General features: G+C 39.9%; 2 protein-coding genes across 2 annotated transcripts in view; one reads left to right on the forward strand and one right to left on the reverse strand.

Moving 5' to 3' along the window:
• The window catches only part of LOC107573862 (tubulin beta chain-like), a 7347-nt gene extending 2866 nt beyond the window's left edge, over positions 1–4481 (forward strand). The window contains exon 4 of the mRNA XM_016260317.1: positions 3159–4481. Coding sequence (XP_016115803.1) covers positions 3159–4231 — 1073 coding nt within the window. The 3' untranslated portion in view covers positions 4232–4481. The remainder of the gene's footprint in view (positions 1–3158) is intronic.
• A 2145-nt stretch (positions 4482–6626) lies between these two features.
• Positions 6627–21206, reverse strand: ssx2ipa (synovial sarcoma, X breakpoint 2 interacting protein a). Its single transcript, XM_016260318.1, has 12 exons — positions 21045–21206; positions 15161–15361; positions 14550–14660; positions 13610–13745; positions 13398–13473; positions 13150–13318; positions 11535–11682; positions 10362–10498; positions 9327–9500; positions 8382–8493; positions 8103–8241; positions 6627–7376 (listed from the first exon to the last, which is right to left on the reverse strand). The coding sequence occupies exons 1-12, from the start codon at positions 21174–21176 to the stop codon at positions 7265–7267; spliced, it is 1647 nt and encodes a 548-aa protein (XP_016115804.1). The 5' UTR covers positions 21177–21206; the 3' UTR covers positions 6627–7264.
• Positions 21207–22535: the final 1329 nt, after the last annotated feature.

Consider the following 22535-nt stretch of genomic DNA (forward strand, 5'->3'; position numbering starts at 1 on the left):
GTTTGAGAGAGGCGGGGCATAGAGGACCTACAATAATGTACAGTATTGGAAAAATAATGTGTTTTTTGATCACTAAAGCATGTCAACATATTCTGTTACACCAAATACACAAAACAATGATCTTTAAAAAAAAGCATCATATGACCCCTTTAACTAAACCTGGTCAAAACGATATTCATTTTGATTTTTTTTTTTCAGCTTGAAACAACTTGCGGCGCAAACCCAGTAACACTGCACAGTTCATCACACTCTATTCAAGTCTTGCGATCTCTAGTAATGAGCTGATGAGTTGAATCAAGTGTAGGAGATGAAAGAGACATCCAAAACATGCAGTGAGGAGGGTACCCCAGGACAGCTTTAAAAAGCACAGATCTAAACACCACTCCCAACAGCATGGGTGGAATCGAATTATTCAAACAGTAAAATGCTGTTCAAGTATTTCACATTTTGTTTACCACCTGAACGAAGAATGAAACCTTTGCTGTTGGCATATTGCTGAATTTACTCAAGATGGAGTGGATCGTAAAAACACAGTACACCTATTTCTTAACCTCTGGTTTATCGTTTAAACCAGTTTATCGCCTACCCCAACTCGTCTTTAATGCATGCTCAAACTTGGTGCAACTTTACAAGCCAAATTTGAATGAGATTGGAGAACTTGGTGGAAGAGAAAACTGATCGAAATAGTGACCTACATTTCCATCTATTCCTTACACAGAACACATCATCTGGACTACTTTTATGGTGCTGTTTTTGTCATAGCTCAACAGCCCACACCCATCCCCATAATGAAAAACCATACGTGTAGAAAATGTTGTGTTCCACAGAGAGAAATGTCATACTGCTTTAGAGCAAAATTAGTGTAAGTAAATGATGATTCAACTAACCCAGGTTTTCTGGAGGCAAACCAACAGTACGCATTTTGGATGTCACCCTTTTATGACCCTTCATTTTTGGTCCTGAATTTTCAAACTAACAAATTGATTAGTGGAATTAGGTGTGTTTGATTAGGGGTTGAGGTTGGAAATGAAATGTACAGGACAGTAGCTCTGCAGGAGCAGGGTTGGAGACCCATGCTGTAGAACAGTGGTTCTCAATCCTGGTTTTGGAGTACCCCCAACACAGCACGTTTCTGATGCCTCTCTTATCTGACACACACATTTGAGGTCTTGGAGCAGGGCTGTCCAAACTCGGTCCTGGAGGGCCGGTGTCTTGCAGAGTTTAGCTCCAACTTGCCTCAACACACCTGACTGGAAGTTTTCTATGCCTAGTAAGAGCTTGATTAGCTGGTTCAGGTGTGTTTAATTAGGGTTGGAGCTAAACTCTGCAGGACACTGGCCCTCCAGCCCTGTCTTGGAGTCTTTACTAATGAGCTGATGAATTGAATCAGGTGTGTTTGATTAGGGAGATATCTAAAATGTGCAGAGTGTGGGGGTTCTCCAGGACCAGGATTGAGAACCAGTGCTCTAGAACTGCGGTTCTTAATCCTGGGCCTCGTGACCCCCCTGCTCTGCACATTTTGTATGTTTCTCTTATCACTTCAGAGGTTTGTTCCATTTGACCGAAAGTGCATTGCAAAGTGGACATCACGGGATATTCCACCATGATTCCAGGTCGAAAGGAGCATACATGTTCCATTCAAAGGGCATTAAAGTTGTGCGAGACCTGACTGCAAATTTCTTGATTACGGTTAAATAACCCTTCACACTTCTGAAGTATGTTTTGTCTGTGTGTGAAGATGCTGCAGGTAGTGATGTAGTGCAAATCCGTGTTCTTAAGTGAACTTCAGCCAATTAAGAACTGTTCCTCTAGAACAGGGGTGGGCAAATTTGGCCCTGCCAGGCCACTCTCCTTCAGAGTTTAGCTCCAACCCTAATCAAACACACCTGAACAAGATAATCAAGATCTTGTCAGGTATACATGAAACTTCCAGGCAGGTGTGTTGAGGCCAGTTGGAGTTAAAGTCTGCAGGACACCGGCCCTCCAGGACCAAATTTGGTGACTCCTGCTTTAGAACAACACTAGCCCCTTGTCCAAATACCCACACTTGTGGTCTTGGCCACTTGAGAGCGCGTGCGCGCGACAGGAAGTAAGTGCGCAAGACTAAGCGCAGTGCCCTTAACGCACACTATCTCGAATACCGCTCCGGAGCGCTATTCGAGGCTTAGTGTATCCCATCATGCATCATGTTCTGGAAATAAATCGTGAGACTTTTTGCCGAGATCTCATGAGAGGTCACGGAAACCTTTCCAATGCAAGCTAAATATTAATATAATAATTAGATATTACATATAATTTGGTAGAAAAAGTGTTACGTTTTATTGGTGCAAAGATGAGTAGTGGTGATATTTATTTTGTACATTTGCAACTGCTTTTTATCACTTAATTAGAAGCTCCACAAATTAAAATTGTCATGTTATAGGGACTACTGAACAGACATTTAGAAGTTTAGAAATTTAAAATTTAGAAATTTTAAAATGCAAAGTATTTCAAATTAAAATAAAGCTATGTAAACGCTTGCATTTTTACAACACTACAAGTGTGTCCCATCAGGTAATTAAAAGTTCTACACACATTTGTGGTTTTCATGCTCACTTGAACACTTGGGCCAAATACAGGAAATACGTCATAAGTGGTCAAGTGCAAAGACCGCAAGTGTGGGTATTTGGACAAGGCAAATGTTAAGTAAATTTATTTTTTTTGGTCAACCAACAGTACACATTTTGAATGTCTCCCTTAATTAGCCCATTCATTTTAAGTTTTGAAATCTCAACTAACAAGCTGATGAGTGGAATCAGGTGTGTTTGATTAGGAAAAGTTTGAAAATTTGTAGTTTCGGTGTGCCTCCAGGAACAGGGTTGGGAAACACTAAACCAGGGATCTCCAAACCTGCTCCTGGAGAGCTACTGTCCTGCAGACTTCAGTTCCAAACTTGCTCCAACACACCTGCCTGTAATTATCAAGTAACTCTGAACACCTTGCTTAGCTGGTACAGGTGTGTTTGGTTGGGGTTGGAACTGAAATCTGCAGGAAGGTAACTCTCCAGGAGCAGGGATGGAGAGCCTTGAATGAAACTAACCCTCCTCTTCCAAACAGCCGGAATTGTTCATTTCAATCAACCTCTGTGTTTAAACTCAGACACGTGGGCTTTCTTTCAGGTCAAAGTGGAGCTGGGAACAACTGGGCCAAAGGCCACTACACAGAGGGAGCAGAGCTAGTAGACTCAGTTCTGGATGTAGTACGCAAGGAGTCCGAGAACTGTGACTGCCTGCAGGGCTTCCAGCTCACGCACTCCCTGGGCGGAGGCACTGGTTCTGGGATGGGCACCCTCCTCATCAGCAAGATCCGTGAGGAGTACCCTGACCGTATCATGAACACTTTCAGCGTCATGCCTTCCCCCAAAGTGTCGGACACAGTGGTGGAGCCCTACAATGCTACGCTCTCTGTGCATCAACTGGTGGAGAACACCGACGAGACCTTCAGCATTGACAACGAAGCACTCTACGACATTTGCTTCCGCACACTTAAACTTACCACACCTACTTACGGCGACCTGAACCACCTTGTTTCAGCAACAATGAGCGGAGTCACCACCTGTCTGCGATTCCCAGGTCAACTTAATGCCGACCTCCGCAAGCTGGCAGTCAACATGGTGCCCTTCCCTCGCCTCCACTTCTTCATGCCCGGATTTGCGCCCCTGACAAGTCGGGGTAGCCAGCAATACCGTGCTCTTTCAGTGCCAGAGCTAACACAGCAGATGTTTGATGCCAAGAACATGATGGCAGCCTGTGACCCGCGACACGGCCGCTACCTCACCGTGGCAGCCATCTTCCGTGGCCGCATGTCTATGAAGGAGGTGGACGAGCAGATGCTGAGCGTCCAGAACAAGAACAGCAGCTATTTTGTTGAATGGATCCCAAATAACGTCAAGACGGCAGTCTGCGACATCCCACCACGTGGGCTAAAAATGTCCGCCACGTTCATCGGCAACAGCACAGCCATTCAAGAGCTGTTCCGCAGGATTTCAGAGCAGTTCACCGCCATGTTCAGACGCAAGGCTTTCCTGCACTGGTACACTGGCGAGGGAATGGATGAGATGGAGTTCACAGAGGCAGAAAGCAATATGAATGACCTGGTCTCCGAGTACCAGCAGTACCAAGACGCCACCGCTGACGAAATAGGCGAGTATGAGGAGGACGATCTTGAAGATGAGGAGGACGCTCGCCATTAACACAGCTGATAGCCAAATAGATGTAGTTTTCAAAACCATTGCTTTTAGTTGATCTGAAAATTTCCATAGAAATGTAAAACAGTGCCGCTACGCCATAATTCAAAAGGTGCTACTGTGTTTAATTGATGTTCAGGAAAGATACAAGTTAACAGTCATTCAGTGAACAGCGATCAATCCATCTTGGGGAACAAAGGGTACATTAAGACATGTTTTGTAACATGCAGTTGCCAAATAAAATAAAGTGGTCACTAATATAAATGAGTCTCCTGTCAAAACGGTTAATTCATTTTTACACATTCATTCATTAAACTCAATCACAAAAAAAAAAAAAAAATCTGACCTTTAGCCGGATGACTATAAGTAAAGTAGATTCATGGGTTGATTCCCCTAAAGTAGGGGTTCTCAACTCTGGCCTTCGAGGTCCACTTTCTTGCAGAGTCTAGCTTAAACCCTAATCAAATACACCTGAACAAGCTAATCAAATTCTTCAGGATTTCTAGAAGGTTACAGCTAAACCCAGCAGTAAAATGGACCTCAAGGGCCAGAGTTGAGACCTCCTGCCCTAAAATTTTAATGCTGTGACTCTGTCACAACACTGCTGTTTGAGGATCCCGACCAGCCCGACTCACCAATGGCCAAAATTTGGGGGAGGAACTACCCATTTGTCAACCAATGGCAGATGGAGGGAGGTTAATGGGAAACCTTTCTTAAAACATTCAAACAAGAAAGCAGGGTAGTCAGGTCAGCGAAACAATCCCAATTGCTATTCAAAACTATCCCAAAACTAGACCAATCACATTTTTCTGTGGGTTTCCCTTCCGTCAGGAGTCTCCTCAGGTGGAATAGCATTCTGGGGGTGACCGCTTTAACCCGCAGCAAGAGTGTTAAATAATGCCTGGAAAGTGGCACGTCTGGTAACTTTAGTGTAAAAATTGCCCAATTCAAGAAAGCCACTTAAAGACTTAGTTGACCCAAAAATTCTGCCATTAATACTCACCCTTATGCCATTCCAAACCCGTAAGACCTTCATTAATCTTCAGAACACAAATTAAGATATTTTTGATAAAATCTGAGCACAGAAAATACATCCAGAAACGTAGCAAGGACATCTGTAAAATAGTCCATGTGACATCAGGGGCTCAACCGTAATTTTACAAAGCTACGAGAATACTTTTTGTGCACAAAGAAAACAATAATAACATTTATTCATCAATTCTTCTCCCCGAGTTACCATTTTGGAGAGTGGCCCAGAACGTAATCAACGTAATCAGCGTTATTTACGTTCTGTAGAAAGCGCGCGCATGAAGACAGTAACTTGGGGAGAAGAATTGATGAATAAATGTTATTATTGTTTTCTTTGTGCACAAAAAGTATTCTCGTAACTTCGTAAAATTGAACCACCGTTGAACCACTGATAGCACATAGACTATTTTACCGATGTCCTAGCTACGTTTATGGACCTGGGAACATTGCAGTTGCATTGCGGTCTAGGGAGGGTCAGAGAGTTCTTAGATTTTATCAAAAATATCTTAATTTGTGTTCCTAAGATGAACGAAGGTCTTACGGGTTTTGAACGACATGAGGGTAATTAATGACATAATTTTCATTTTTGGGTGAACTAACCCTTTAAGACGCATTCGTGTTTACATGTACTGTTAGTGGCTACCTCGTAATACCTTTATACCAGGGATTTTAGCTAAACTCCAGGATGCTGGCCCCTCCAGGAGCAGGATTGGACACTCCTGGTTAATACAGTAAATATTCAGCCTGCTCCACCTGACGTTACTACCATATTATGAAATATCCTAGTCAAACAACTTAAGGTTGGTTTACACTACACAACGTTTGCCCAGATTTACAGTCTGGAGGAGTAGACGGTAGAGACAGTCTTGAGACTTTGGTCACTCGAAGTCGACAGATTTTTGCAGAAAATCGCATAGTGTAAGGTGGTCACAAACACCGATTTCTTAGCTTCAAACTAGGATTCCACCTAGACATGTTTGATATTTTTAGACAATTTAGAATGCATATGGTTTTAATTTGCCATGCATATTTTAAAAATGAGGCACATGTTTCTGTGTGCGTTTGTTGTGTTCAGAGCAACTTGAAAGTCTGATAGTGTGTGATCCTCAGTCATTTAGTGTATAATTTACAGTCGGCAAGATACGCAAGCGTCACACATCTGATTGTGATTGGCTCAACTGCTATGTGGCCTTACATATGTCAGCAGAGAAGGGAGTCATATCATAGGAAGACAAGTAACATTCATTAAAGAAAAAAAAAGTTAATTATGATTTCATGCCAACTTTAAAAACACAAATAGATCTTTAATTTTCAAATCTTTCAAACTTTATTGCACTGATTTAAAGAAATTGATCTTTAAATGTGTAAACGTTTTCTAAAAGTAATTCTATCAAAGACATTCTTGATTTCTCAATATAAATATTCAGCATTCAAGTGGAAAAAAAGCTTGTTCTGTGTCTTGCATTAAAAAAAAAGATGTGATCAATACATAGTACTTAGCATCACTAAATTATAATAAAAGTACAAAACTAAATGTGAAACCCAACCCAAAATAAGTCTGTTTTTGCAACAATAATGGCAAATCAAAATATCAAATTATATTAGTATTTAAAAGCTACATCAAACATCTCTCCTCTTAAAAGTGCTTAATGAATTAACGTAACATTTACAGCTCACAAAATCATCACAACCTGATTTAAGGTTCATTTTTAAATTACCTTATAATTACTACTACACAATGCACATTGGCCACTTTACATATTTATGAGATTTAAAGGTGGCAAATGCAAATGATTGTCTCCGAGATCAATTTGATCCAGCAAAACACACCATCTGTTTTATTCAACCCTAAATCCCTAAAGGGACAACACAGCAAAGCCGATGAGGAGGTAAAGGAGCAGCTGGTTGGTCATGCTGTGATGGGGATGAACGAAAGACTTACAATTACGACAGCTTGAACGATGGAGTGTCTCTTCTGTAGTGTTTGACCAGTGTAATACTGACATGCCATCAGATGGGGCTGTTCTCGTCTCTGACAAATGAGAGGACACTGCAGTCTGTAGAACAATTACGCAACCGTGACTTTGTCGACATCTCACCGCTCTGACATTTCCCGTGACCTCTGGAGAGACAGAAAACAAATGTCAGCTCCATTAACACAGAAAAGAATTCGATTCGATTTTTGGTCAAGCGTGAACGCAAGGAGTTTTCCACTAGTGCTTTCTGCACTGCCTCTGGCGGTCTGGAGAGAAAGGAAAAAGAACAGAATTTTGCTCTTGAAATAAAATAAAACGAACTGGAAAAAAAAAATTTGTTTTATTTCAGCTAGTTGTCAAAGCAACATTTTTCATTTTCATTTACTTGATGTACTAAAATGCCTAAAACCAATAGTGAAACAGAAAATGAATAAAAACTCAATATACTTTTAAAGAATAATAACAAAAACTAAATTAGGAAAACTTTAAAATTATAATGAAATCAGAAAACATAATTCAAAATGTTAATCAAAACAAAAATAGTCTCTCAATGATACTAAAATAATAAAAGTCCCATTGGGTAATACTAATCTAAAGTTCAAAACACACTTGCGGTCTTCATACCCACTTTGCAAGTGTGGGTAATGAGACGGGTGCTTTGGCTTCAAAAGACCGAATGTAGCACAGCAGCCTTGTGTATCATTTTCATGGTGCTTTTACCATCATGTGTTTGTCCTCATTTTTGGAGCTTGACAACTGTGGTCTTTTACCTTGTTATAAGGTAAACGACATGTGTGAAAGGTTGGAATGGTGTAAGGGTAAATTCATGACAGAATTTCCATTTTTGAATGATTTGTGGCACGTGAGAGTACCTGCTGTCTGGGATGAGGTGCAGCGTGCGGTAGAGGTCAGCAGTGGAAGGCATCTTCACCGAAGCTGCTTTAGGGGTGGAGAACAGGGACTTGGTCACGAGCGGTGGAGTGGACTGCAGTTTGGCCTCGGGTTCTGTGCCTAGAGATAGACACACGAACCGTGAACTTCAACTACCAAGTTCTACAAACAGAAAAGCGATGCATTTCAGATTCATAAACTGATCACCAGTGAGCAAGTGTCAGACGTGGGATGTTTTGTAGGGTCTCAGGGACACTCACCAACTGATAATGCACTGTCAGACAATGCAGATCTTTTACGGTCTACAAATGGAGTCATGTTCAAAAACTGGGTCTTCAGCCATGCAGCTCGATCTTCTTCAAATGCTTTCCTCTAAAGAGGGAAGAAACTAACAGGAGTTAGGGGCTGTTCACAAAGAACATCTGCTCGAGTTAAAAACGGCCGGATGGAGTGCAATGATGTACCAAAATATCTGCAACCAAAAACGTATAGTGTCAGAGGGCCAAAAATCCCTGCCCATGGTTTAATTAGCTTTTTTTCTCGGATGGTGTGTTTTGATTGTGTCAGTGGCTTTGGTACGCAAACAACACTGACACACTGCAACAGGTAAACATGTCAGCTGTATGGATGTGAAGAGCTTTCAGTTCATTGTTAGAAGCTATGGACTCGGATGATGAACAGATGTTTTACTCTGATGTTGAGTGAGTTAGTTTGCTTATTTAGGCCATATCAGCCGCAAGGCTATCTTTAGGCAAAAACAGATAAATGACAAGTCATGCAAATTACCAAAATAAAAAATAAATAAAAAATACATATATAAAAAGATATTTAAGATTAATACTAGACAAAAATTCTAAAATACATTCAGGTGATACTTTAAATACATCAGCTAAACACATCTCCTAACATTAAAAACAGTGACAGTCCAGTCCTGTTTAACAGGAATTGTAGTTTGACAAGGAAGGCATGATGTTGGTGGTTCACCTTTTAATAAATAGCTTTGTGTTTTGTAAGTCTTAAATGGCAACTTGATCATACCTAGATTTGAAAACAGTAATTTTTTAGATTGACTTATTTCCGTGGCATTCATCCCATTCCATCTGCCACACAAGAGTTTCTCGAAACCATTCAAGGAAAATTAGATTTCTAAATGCATGCCTCCTTTAATGTTAATTGTAATAAATGTATTTGTATGTATTCAGTACCTCGTGTCCCAGACGAATAGCAGCTTCAGTGAAATTCTTCCTCTCTCGCTCGAAGTTCCTCTTCTGCTCATTGAAGAGTCTCCACTCCTCTTTGAGCCGCTCTTTCTCCTCCAGTGTGTAGCAGTCGTTCAGCAGAGCTGCCGTCTCCTCATCGCACGGTGAGCTCAGCTGCTGCTGCAAACACACACCAGACTCAATACAGCCACACGTCTACAGGCTTTCTGCAAGCTTGAAGGAGGAAAATGTAAGATCTTTTAAGACCAATTAAAGAATTTAAGGAACAAATTCAAGGGAACAGTGTATCACTGTGTTCTCTAAATGTCTGAGGAGAACACAATGAAATGTATTAGAAGCACTTCAAAGATTGAAAATATAATTTCCATAACTTAATATTATGAAAAAAATTGCTTAGCTAGAATATGGAAATAACTTTTACTTTACCTTCTGATCTCACTACAAACATTGATGTTCTTCCTCAGTATTTTTTGTCTTAAATCACCATGCAAATATGACATAAGAAGTCTCGTTTTCTGAGAACTGTATTAAAATGCAATGAATTTATGATTATGAAAAAAAAAGATATCTGCCAATACAAGGGGAAAACCCGTTTATATAGCCAGTTGACATTTCGCTTAAGACTTCATATCTTCAGTTTGCATCTCAAATGCAAAATGTATCTTGATTTAAGGTTTCTGGACATTTATATTTTGTTAAAAAAAAGACAAGAATACAAAGAAAATGTCAAACTTTCTGCTCTGATTTAAGACCTTTTCAGGCTTTAATTTGTGGAAGGGCAAATTAAGACTTTTTAAAACCCTGAATTGGGGCAAGTGCAAACACACTCTATGATTTATGTTTGGGCCCAATTTATGGAAAGGACCAGAGACACTGAATGGCCTATGCTCATACACAAAGGATCCATAAATCATTACATAAGGCAATACACTGACAGCCAGTTTGGGTCCATTGACAGAATCTGATACTGGAAGTGATGTACTACTAATACATTAGTGTTTAGTGTGTACAGACACTGACCTGTAGAAGCTGCTGCTGCATGTGGATGAACTCTTTACACTGCTGCAACTCCATTCTCATCCGCTGCATCTCCTCCTCGTGCTCCTTCCTGGACATCATCTCCTCTCCCTCGCGCTCCTGACTCGCCACCAGCGACGCTGCAACACAAGCACAAGCAGTGGTTACAAAAGAACTGACTCTAAAGAGTGTTTTGTTTCAAATTCAACATCACTACAGTTTGCAAGAACAGGACCAATATGTAACAGATGAAATATTTTAGAGCAAAGTGTAACTAGAAATTTATAAAATTTATATTTACTAGGACCCTATATAATCGCTTTTATTTTTTCCAAATTCATGGTTAAATTAAATTTGAGTAAACAAAAAGCACGTCTAATTTATTGAAATCATGAAACATACACAATTTATAAAAAAATATAATAGGGGTCTATGAAATTTGTTTTATTTTTTCTCAAATTCGTTTTTTGAATACTGATATTTGAAATAATAAAAAAAATGAAAAGATACTTTAAACGTGAAATTAAAAACGCCAGTAGGTGGCAGTACTTTAATTTATTTTAATAGACGGAATCATGCAGTGATCAGGCAGAGCGCACTAGACTTCACGTAATGCCTGCACTCTGTAGGTGTTTTGAATGTTGTTTTTTTTGCGTCGTGAGAAAATTTAGCAAAATAGCTCACTTGTCATGATGTTACTTAACTATATCATGTTATGAATAAACTAAACATTTTGAATTTTTACCTCGGTGTGTTTCTTCTGAGTTTATGTGTGCGGTCACGCTCATTTGTTCTGAAGTCTCGAGACAAACCGAGTGAGCCTCAGCGCGAGCTTGTGTTCTGTATTCTGCTAACTTACTGCAACTCTCTCTGACGACGCAGTAACTTACCGCGGGTCTGTCCAATGATTGTAAAGTCATTAGGTCCGTCAGACTGAAGATATTTTAGCGGTAATGAGACCAAAACAATTTAAGACCCATCGAATCCGAATTTAAGACATTTTAAGGCCTTATATTAGGAAAACGTTATTTAAGACATTTTAAGACTTTTGAAGGACACCCTGTGTATTGAAATCTACAGCACTGCCAAGTATTTTATCCCTGGAGGCTCCAGAACATATACATTTATAGATCTGAAAAAGCATTTAAGAAGGAAAACAACAGCCACACGTCGTACCTTGGCTGTCGAGTCTCTCCATGTGGCTCTTGAGCTTCCTCCACTGCAGGCGGATGCTGTTGGTGAGCTGCTCGCGGGCCTGTTCACACGACTGCTCCAGAGTCTCTCTGCTGGGGTCACCAATCTCCTCCTCACACTCAGAGACCGCCTGATGAAGGGATAGTGCATCCAAAAAAAAAAAACTCTGTCAATTACACGTCCTCATGTCATTCCAAACCCATAAGACTTCAAACAAATAAAGATATTCCACCAACACAATAAGTTCATAAAGAGATTGTAAAAGCAATCCAAATGAATAGAGCAGTTTAATCCAAGTCTTTTAAAGAGACACATTCGCTTTATACGAACAGATTTTAATTTTTTTTTTATATAAATATGAACATTGATCAACACACGTACGGCACATTTAGCACAAATGTGACCCTGAACCACAAAACCAGTCATAAGGGTCAATTTTTTGAAAATCTGGAATCTGAGGGTGCAAAAAAATCTAAATATTGAGAAAATCATCTTTAAAGTTGTTCAAATTAAGTTCTTAGCAATGCATATTACTAATCAAAAAATACGTTTTGATATATTTACGGTAGGAAATTTACAAAATATCTTCATGGAACATGATCTTTACTAAATATCCTAATGCTCCAGGGTCACACAAATATGGTAAACCGAAGCTTAACTAAATGTTTTTTAACCATATTTGAGGAGCTCTTTGTATACTGATCAATGTTTATATATGAAAAAAAAGCCTCAAATAAATCTGTTCATCACATAAAGCTCATGCATTTCTCTCCGCTCAGTCTTCATTTGGATTATTCTTACAATCGCTTTATGAACGTTTCGTTTTGAACAGTAATCTGCCATGTTCCATTAAAATATCGTTGTTTATTAAAGATGAACAAAAGTCTTATGGGTTTGGAACAACATGGTGAGAAGATTATACCAAAAATAAAACAATATGTATGTATGTATATTATAACTCCATGTAAGATTTTAGAAAGACATTTTCAGTGTTATCAAAAATTGCTAATTAGGTATTGGTTAGTCAAAAAGGACAGCCAGGGTCACACAAATATGGTAAACCGAAGCTTAACTAAATGTTTTTTTAACCATATTTGAGGAGCTCTTTGTATACTGATCAATGTTTATATATGAAAAAAAGCCTCAAATAAATCTGTTCATCACATAAAGCTCATGCATTTCTCTCCGCTCAGTCTTCATTTGGATTATTCTTACAATCGCTTTATGAACGTTTCGTTTTGAACAGTAATCTGCCATGTTCCATTAAAATATCGTTGTTTATTAAAGATGAACAAAAGTCTTATGGGTTTGGAACAACATGGTGAGAAGATTATACCAAAAATAAAACAATATGTATGTATGTATATTATAACTCCATGTAAGATTTTAGAAAGACATTTTCAGTGTTATCAAAAATTGCTAATTAGGTATTGGTTAGTCAAAAAGGACAGTTGATTCAGAGGTGGTGCCTCTTGGTTTCATGTTGACTTATGTTTATCGAGTTGAAACGACACTGTTTGATGCTTTAACATGAGATGCTATTTTCAACTTTAAACAACATGTCATTGTTCATAGAGTGTGCGAGGAGACTTCTGACCTGCTCGAGGCTATCATTCGCTGGCTCGGGTTTCTTTGGGCTCAGAATGGTGATCATGTCCTTCTTCATGTGCTGCAACACTTTTTTAAGCTCAGAGTTCTCCATCATCAGAGATCTCTGCCGCGTCTCATAATCACTCAGCAGAGCCTTGTACATCTCGCCCTCATGTCTGACAGCACAAGAGCAAATGTTTTACACTGAGGAATACAAATAAGATGTCAAAGAGCCACATGAGCACTGGAGGTTACCTGGCCTCCATCTTTCCCGTCTTCCAGAGGCCTCTCTTGCCATCTGACCTTCCCACATGGTTTGATATTTCAATGGCTGAACACCAATAAAAACAGAGAATACAGAAATACTGTAAACTTCAATTCTTTCAGGATAATGTGAATTGTGAATGTTTGCAGTCTAATCTGGCTGCTTCACTATATTAAAGGTTGTCAGAAATGCAAGCTCTCACAGAGTTTCTTGTCTCTCTTGTCCATGAGCAGCTGGTTGAGACGTTCCTTTAGTTTGGTGCACTCTCTCTCTTTCCGCTTGGTGTCGTGGTTGTACTGCGTGGCACGGCTAGAGATGATGCTCTGCAGTTTCTGTACCTGCACCATATTAATTACATAGAAGTAAGGGTGCTGTATGATTATTATGCAGGGTATATATACAGTAGCCTACACTAAAGTCATAAAAAAAATTACTATAATATTACACTCTATAACTAGAATATAGTCAGTGCATGTACAAGGTAAAATTGTCCCTGTTTTCAGCAGGTATTGAAGGGATGGTCTACAAAAAAAAAATAAAAAAATCAGCTTTTGGTCCCCATTAACTTCCATAGTATTTTCATCCATGCTACGGAAGTCAATGGCTACCAGCAACTGGTCGGTTACCCACATTCTTCAAAATATCTTCTTGCAGGTTCATTTTTAAGTGAACTATCCCTTTAAGATGCGCTTTTCTTTATCCAGAGTATGGTCGGCCAATATGCATTGCAGTTTTCAACTGCTATTAACATGCACCTCTAACACGTCTTTTGATCACTTGTGATCACTTCCTCATAACACGTCTAGTAATGATTACATATTAAGTGAGAGGCGAGTAGGTGGTGCTGTCTGGGACACATTTAGGACAGACAGCGTTTCCACTGCAAGCGATCGGGTCACATTTGCCTTTGATACCACAGATCACGACATTCTTTTGGTTGACTTTTTTTTACCACTTTATGTTAACAAAAGAAGTGTCATATAACCCACAACTTCAGAAAGGAGTGACACAGGGCTCTGTTTTGTGTTTGAGAAACAAAATTGTAGTTTAGTTGAAAGAAAATGCTGGAACAAAAATGCATTAGCAAATATAGGGCAACATGGTGGGGTGCAGTTGGACCATGTGAACCGAGTTTCTCTTACTTCCTCTTTCTCAGACTTGAGCCAGTTCTGTAAGGTTTTGATCTTCAGCTGTAGCTGTCGCTCACCCTCATGCAGGCCCGAGTTATCTCTCCTGGTGTGCTCCAGCTGGTCCTGAGACACAATTACACAACAGTAGTAGAAATTAACAGTAGGCTGCTTGTGTTTTTTGTAGAAATTTTACAAAACTTTCCACTTATTTCACTATTTTATGGATAAATTAGTAAACTTAGCACCACAGCACTGTACAAAACAGATCTCACTTCACGAATGTTGAATGTGTTACTGGTAAAAAATAAATAAATAAAGTCATACTCCAGACTGTAACTGAAACTGTGGCAAATTTGTAGCATTTTCTACCATTTAAAATTAAGTCATCATTAGCAAGGCATCAAAACTTTGTGAAATCCGGTGAAAAGGCATTAATTAAAAAAAAAAATGTAAATAAACAATCATCGAAATCATAATTCATATTCACTACAGAAATCTTCCAGACTTTTACAGGAAGATTTTACTTATTTCCCTGACTATTCCAGGCCTGGAAATCACATTTTAAAATCCTTAATATTTCCAACCCATTGTTTTGTCTGGAGTAAACATAGAAAGCGGAGTACTTTGAGTCTACAGTTGCTGTGCTGCAGATGCTCGAGGTCACTGCCGTTCTTCAGCTGCTGCGTCTCCAGCTCATGTAGGGCTCGCTGAGCTCTCCTCTGCAGCTGCAGTACTTCATAGAGCAGGTTCAAAACAGGCACAGCGCTCAGACTGCCTGATTTAGACTCTAAACTCACTCCAGTCAAGCCCAGCGAACACACCTCCTGAGGAGAACCAAGACAAAGAGATCATCTGCTTTGTCAATTACAGAAAAAAATGTAAGATATTTCAATATCTATTTATTAGTAGAGTAACTTAATATGCGTGATTCATGCAACGGTGTTGTCATGAGAGTTAACAGCACATCTCAGGAGCAGTCTTCAATTTTGGTTAAATTAACATTTTTTGCAACACTTAACTCCCATGCAAACTGACATGCTAGTAAAAAGTCAGAGAACTTGCATTGTCCAGTCTGGACCCCTTTTAATTGTCATATTTTGTGTTAGTTCTATTACTTGAGTCGGAAGTGTAAAGTAGACACAACCATAGCCATTTTTATATATCACTCATCTTGCGCAAAATTACCGTAAACCCCACAGATAATGTCCGAATAAACAATTAATTTACAGACATACTGTATATCCTAAAAACGAAATTCCCGTTACTGATATGCTTTAAACCATGTCACTTTAGGTCAAAGTACTGGCTGGGAGTCGATGAATCACAATATGGCTGTTCAAAAAACACCAGTGGTTTTACTTCAGTTTATAATTCTATGATCAATCTATTAAGAAACAATGTGGAAACATCTTGGATATGTAACCCTGGTTCCCCGAGTAGGGAATGAGACACTGCGTCATTAGCTGACTCAATGGGAACACCTTCCAAGAGTTACTACAGAGTGTCTTCCAGTTCATGAGCCTGTGAAAACATATGTACACAATGAGAGAAAAATGACACCTGTTCAAACAGATAAAACCTGGGAACCAAGAGTGAAGTCAACACCCAGATTATCAAATCGGATAAAAGTGTGCAGAGAGGCCCAACCTGCCGCCACACAAATATCCTCTAAAGTTGCATCCTTTGATAATGCCTGAGAAGGTGCAACACCTCTCGTGGAGTGAGCTTGAAAGCCAAGAGGCGAAGATGTGCCACTCACCCAAGTCGCATCTTATACCCAATGCAACATCTGTTGTTTCATAGTGGCAACATCCTTGTTGTGGCCACCAAAACACACAAACAGCTAATCAGATTTACAACACTGGCTCATGCAGTCAACGTTAATCCGTAGCATATGTGGTCTCTCATTCTCCTACGACTCAAAGAATGAAAGGAGAAAATGACTGCAACAACATCCAGAGAGCAAAATGAAGGAGAAGCTACTTTTGATATGCAACCTAGCTTCGGCCACAACAAAACCATCACTAGACTGGGAGCAATCGCCACTACATACACCTTGAGTGTAGCTGGGGCTGCACCCGTAGAAAAATACTCTTGAAGGAATGCCAGCACTGAACCAACAGGGCAGGGATCTGGACTGTGATTGTGCTCTCTGCACAGTGACGCAAAAAAAAAAAAAAAAAACACCACTTAAAAGCGTATAGTCTCCTAGTAGAGGGTATCTCCATTATCTCTGGTCAAAAAATGTAAGAGCCTGATTCAAAGACGTAACCAGTAGTTTCCACATTTCTTGCCAGGGATCCCACATGCTGCCCCGAGCCTGAGAGTATAAGGGCTTGTCCAAATACTCACACTTGCGGTTTTTGCAATTGACCACTAGTCTACTTGCATGATGTATTTCCTGTATTTGGCCCAAGTGTTCACGTGAGCATGAAGACCACAAGTGTGTGTAGAACTTTTCATTGCCTGATGGGACACACTTAAAGTATTTGTTAAATGCAAATATTTACAGAGCTTTATGTTGATTTTCAATACTTGGCATTTTAAAATAAACTTTTAAACATCTGTTCAGTCTCTGTAACACAAGACACAATTTAGTAATTGAGGTGCTTCTAATAAAGTGATAAAACGCACTTGTACAAAATTAACACTAATTTTTGCACCAATAAAATGTGCAACATTTTGTTTTACTACCAAATTTGATGTAATATCTAATTATTATTAATATTTAACTTACACTGAAAAGGCTTCTGCAACCTCTCGCGAGATCTCGGCAAAAAGTTACGATTTATTTGCAGACCATGGTGCATGATAGGATACACTTAGCCTTGAATACCATTCCAGAGCATTTTTTCGCTCTCAAGTGGGCAAGGCTGCAAGTGTGGGTATTTGGACAAGCATTTACCAAAAGCATCTATGGTCGCAAGTTCCAACATTACCAATAGAGTTCAATGGAACTTGTGACACATAGTTAGCTAACAATGCTTTTGGGAAATGCTCCTCAGATCTCCCAAGGAAGCTCCTCCAGGAGAGACACCATACCTGAGAACAATATGGTGAAATGGCCAAAATGGTGATAACCAGCACTCCGTCCTTCCGGACCCTCATAAGAACTGCCGGAAGCAGACTTCATGGAAAAGCACTCAGATGGACCATCGGCAGCACATAAGCCAGAGTGCCCATCCCCAGAGACAATAGAGGAGACAGAGAGAATGAAATGGGGCAATGAGCGGTCTCGCTCAAAACTAACAGGGCAGATCCACTACTACCCTGTCAAAACTCTGCTGAATCAGACCAAATGGTCTAAGAATGCAAATTCCATTCTCCAGGCCTCAACCTGTACCCTGAGAAAGAGCAGCTCCCAGATTCAAAGCCCAGATTTTGGCTTCTCTCCTGAGGCCACAAGAGGGCACATAGAGCAAAATATTATTAATGCACGTCTCTTCAAAGCAATAAAATAACTGTCTTTGAAAAAAAAGTGCATAATGTTTAAATTGTTTATAAATCAAATAATTAATTAAGTTGCTTAGACAATTAGAAACATGTATGTATTTATAGTTTAATATAAAAGGACTGAAAACCAATCACAAATAGTACTTTTTTTATTTAAAAACATGAGATGCAGTGGGATGGGGAAAAACCACCATAAACTCTCGAGACATGTTTTTTTAAAAGTTGAACTTACGTTAATTTTACATGGCTTTCTAAACATGTGGCTCTCTTGTGCGAGACACGAGTGCAACGGTGATAGACGTCCCTCTAGAAAATGTGATAAATATGCATTCTGTGTGAACTGCTTGGTTTCAGTTTTGACGTAAACAAGACCTTCTCCGCATTGATGTTCTCTTTTTCCGCAATATTTTGAATGAAGGAGGTAGCAGTGCCGCATCTAGTGGGTTCAACTGGATAAGCTAAGAAAAACATTAAAATGCAATGACACTTACATCGTCATCACGAAATTCTTGCGTGCCACTGATAAGGCTGCCTTGATGCACACCTAAAATTCGAATGCAACGTTTTTGCATTCGAATGTGGATTTTTATTTTAAATTCAGCCCAATAAATTTTTTGACAGCCCTAGTGGTGAGCAATGAGGGGGGTAGTGCCAAAATTTGGATAGTGCACCTCTTTTATATGGTTTGCAGAACCCAACAAGAGACATTCAGCAGATGTTCTGCCAAATGAACAGAGGCATCAGGAATTTTACAGCTGAAGCCTGTGAAAGAGGGTCACTGAGGCTCATATTAGAGCAATGCAATTGCCAGATCAGACAAAGCCTTCTTTGTCTCCAGTCAGTGCATGAGATATGAGCATACCAAAACGTCCTGTGCCTCTGTCTGTTGCAAGCCTTCCCAAATGGGACCTTTAAGTGGCTGAGCAGCAGGTAAAACCCATCCCATAATGTAAGAATGCACAGCCTGACTCAAAATAATGGGTTCAGTATGCAGCATGGTGGCAATGCTTCTTAAAAGCACATCATCATAAACTTCTGGGCTCCGTAGGCATTGCTGTGTGGCACGCAAACAAAAAGATTGTTGTTCAACACATGGTCAGAGATGTGAAATGGCAAAACAAACGGAACAGAATCTCAAGAGACCGCAAAGAAAAAGGCAATTGTCTGAAGGGGGCCTGTCCTCTCTTTTGATACCTATTGTTCAGCAACACGTTTTGTGTATATGAAAAATCAAAGACATATTTCCACATTAGTGGACAAGAAAGGGTTATCAACAATTCACCGCATCACTGAAGAGCCCCAACTGGGCAACAGGAGCATTCAGGACGTCTCTCTCACACATATCTGGGAGATTCAACCACAGATCTCTACCACAGATCTCTCTGTCGCCACCAAAACCGCCATAGAATGACGGTTCGTGTGAGCCGTATGCTTCCTGACTTCCTCTTCTTCCATATACTTAAAGGGACAATTCTTCTCCTCCTCGTCACCTTAGGGTGCCATTTTGGAGAGTATCACGACGCATGCGCATGTTCTCCTTTAAATGTAAACAAGGCGTGTTCAACGTACGCTGCACCATGCGCATTTGTTGTTTATGCGCAAGAAAATCGCGCATGCATCGTGATACTCTCCAAAATGGCGCTCTAGGGTGATGCGGAGGAGAAGAATTCTTCCAGCCTAGGGTGAAGTCATTATGTACATTAAAGTCCACGTGAACTGGAAGCTTCTGCCGACTTTATTTCAGTATAGTGACGTATTTCCAACTGAAACGAAGTAGTGAGTAGAGGGCGGGGTTTTATTTTAGTGCTCCTCCTCTCCAAGCCGTCAAACTTACATCATTCCAGAGTGGAAGCAAATGTTCAGATTTTGATTACCAAGATAAACCATATTGCACCGATTAATTGTTCACCTCAAGACTAGAAATGTGCACTAACAAAGTAAATAGAGTCCATTTGGATTTCATGAGGACTTTAACAGCAATTTGGGACATACATAATGTAATTTAATGGAGAACTATGTGAGTGGCGTGAGATTTTGAACAGCCTCCTGAGTCGTAGCTGGGCGCCGCGGACAGCATGTGGTTCCACTGCGGTGCATGTACTCATAGAATACAATATGTTTGAATTTTACATTTAATTTATCATGGCATGTGTCACAACACTCAAAGCTCTAATCTAAAGAGAGTCACATTTCTTGGAAGGAGTGCCGCTCTGACTATTGCCAAACTCCCCAAGAGTCCGTAGAAAGAACACGTTCCCAGCCGAAAGTGCAAACTCCACCAGAGATACACATGACATCTGATCTGGTGAGAGCGCAAGAAAAAGGGAGCAATCCATCAGCTGATTCTCAATAGCCTCAAGCTCAACACTGGATCTCCAGGACCCAAGCTCATGAGCCGGGACCACAAGGGATGACTGATTTTCTTATATTATTCATAAAGAGGGCCTTAAACAAAGGACTTCACTGTTAAATCATTGCAGTGTGAGATATTCAAAAAGCCATTAAGTGTGGCTTGAGCATGACAAAGACCCAAACTCTTAACGCACTTATCATGTGTGTCCTCACTCATGATGAAACAAGGAAACCGAGAAATGCGAAGACATGGCAGAGGGAGGCGCTAGCGCAATCAGCACCATTCTGTATGGACTTCAAACAATTGTCACACCTGGAGGGTGTTCCCATAGGTTCACTCGAAGACAGGAACATTACTCTAAATAATCTTAAGAGCTAGAATTACGGCGCCTTAAAGGTACAAATACATCTGCCCTGTCCCTCACATTTATTCAATGGGACTGAAGCACCACTTCACTGTTCGTTCGATGTTACATGTGCAAGACCACAATAAATGGAGCCATAGGGACAAAGTAAACGCTGTAAAAACGTCACTCTTTGCTTTGCGTTTAATGCTAGTAAAACTTACATTTAAGTCAATTTAAATCATTACATTATCCATGTTGCTTTATTTCTCAATCACCAATCAGATGAAAGATAATAGTAATAGTTTAACCCGACATCATCATATCCGACATGTGAGCAACTCCTCTTGTAGTGTACCTGATTGATATATGCGATGCACTGCGATATGTTCTCCTCAGTGCAGAACGCACTTAACACGCTGTAGGAGGTTTTGGGCAGAGCCATGGTGGAATGCAGCGAATGGTGTAAGTTTTGCCTGGAGGGAGACATGCTGATCCCAGAAATACTGGAAAGCTCTTTGGTGTCTGTACAAAAGAAAAGAAAAGGCAGAGCCTGTTATTAAAGCCTGGCGAAACTAGACATGTCTAACATGACTGTTTTAACATGGTGCCGTGTAGCTGCAAAAGAACTAACCTGGGAGAGTTTAAGTTGAGGAAAAGTTTTAAAATAATAATAAAGAAACAAATACTGCAAAATATTTTCAAAATATATACTGTATGTGTGTGCTTTTATATATACATTATAAATATACACAGTACACACACATATATTATGTAAACAAAAACTTTTATTTTGGATGCGATTAATCATTTGACTGCATTAGTAAAAATGCATTCGATTTACTTTTTTACTGTTGTGACAAGTTTCCATAATGCATATTTATCTAAATATATTTGATATGAAGTGTAAATACAAAGTAAAACATTAAAGATGTATAAATGTGAATATAAAGGTTAATTATTATGTTTCAATTTACACATTGTTTGGTGAACAAGGATGTGGAACGGTCCCGATCCCACTTCCCCACTCCCTCTCTTGCCCTACTTTCCGGTCTATACTCCACTGTCCTATTCAGAGAGACTAAACTAAATCCAACAATAAAATGTGAGAGGTCATAAATGGCGGGGTTTGGAAAAATCCTACTTGAAAAAGTATAAGCAATTAGTAACAGATGCTTATCTTAGCAAACACCGCTATGTTATTTTCACTGGGTATTTGCAGGTTTTGTAGAGTTGGATTTAAAACTCTTTAAAGGGGTCATATGATGCGATTTCAAGTTTTCCTTTCTCTTTGGAGTGTTGCTTGTTTGAAAATCATATTTCACACACATTTGTTTACTCGCATTCAAAGAACGCAGTGGGCTTTCAGTCAGCTACATAGACAGCATTTTTGGGCGGATTTGAACATGTGCTAAAGCTAAAACTCCGGCTGTGTCTCTAATTGTAGTGTGCTGCCTACATAGTCAGCTACATAGACAGCGCGTCTAGGTGCGAATTGTAGTGTGCTGCCTACATAGACAGCGCGTCTAGGTGTAAATTGTAGTGTGCTGCCTACATAGACAGCGCGTCTAGGTGTGAATTGTAGTGTGCTGCCTACATAGACAGCGCGTCTAGGTGTTAAGTAAGTTGGATGCTTCATCAGCCTTTATGAGCTGTATTTGGCTCCTCCCAGAATCATTCTTTTCATTAGCTACTAATGTGTGCAGGCAGCATGCTAACACAACATGTGGCAAGATTTTATCCTCCCTTTCAAAACATGCATGCTTTATTATTGGTATTAATCGTTTTTTCGTGCTGTCCGTGATCCTGTAAGAAAAGACCTGCAACCCATTTCTAGTCACGGCCCACC

Source organism: Sinocyclocheilus grahami, unplaced genomic scaffold (genome assembly GCF_001515645.1).
Source record: "Sinocyclocheilus grahami isolate Dianchi unplaced genomic scaffold, SAMN03320097.WGS_v1.1 scaffold2051.1, whole genome shotgun sequence".
Lineage (NCBI taxonomy): Eukaryota > Metazoa > Chordata > Actinopteri > Cypriniformes > Cyprinidae > Sinocyclocheilus > Sinocyclocheilus grahami.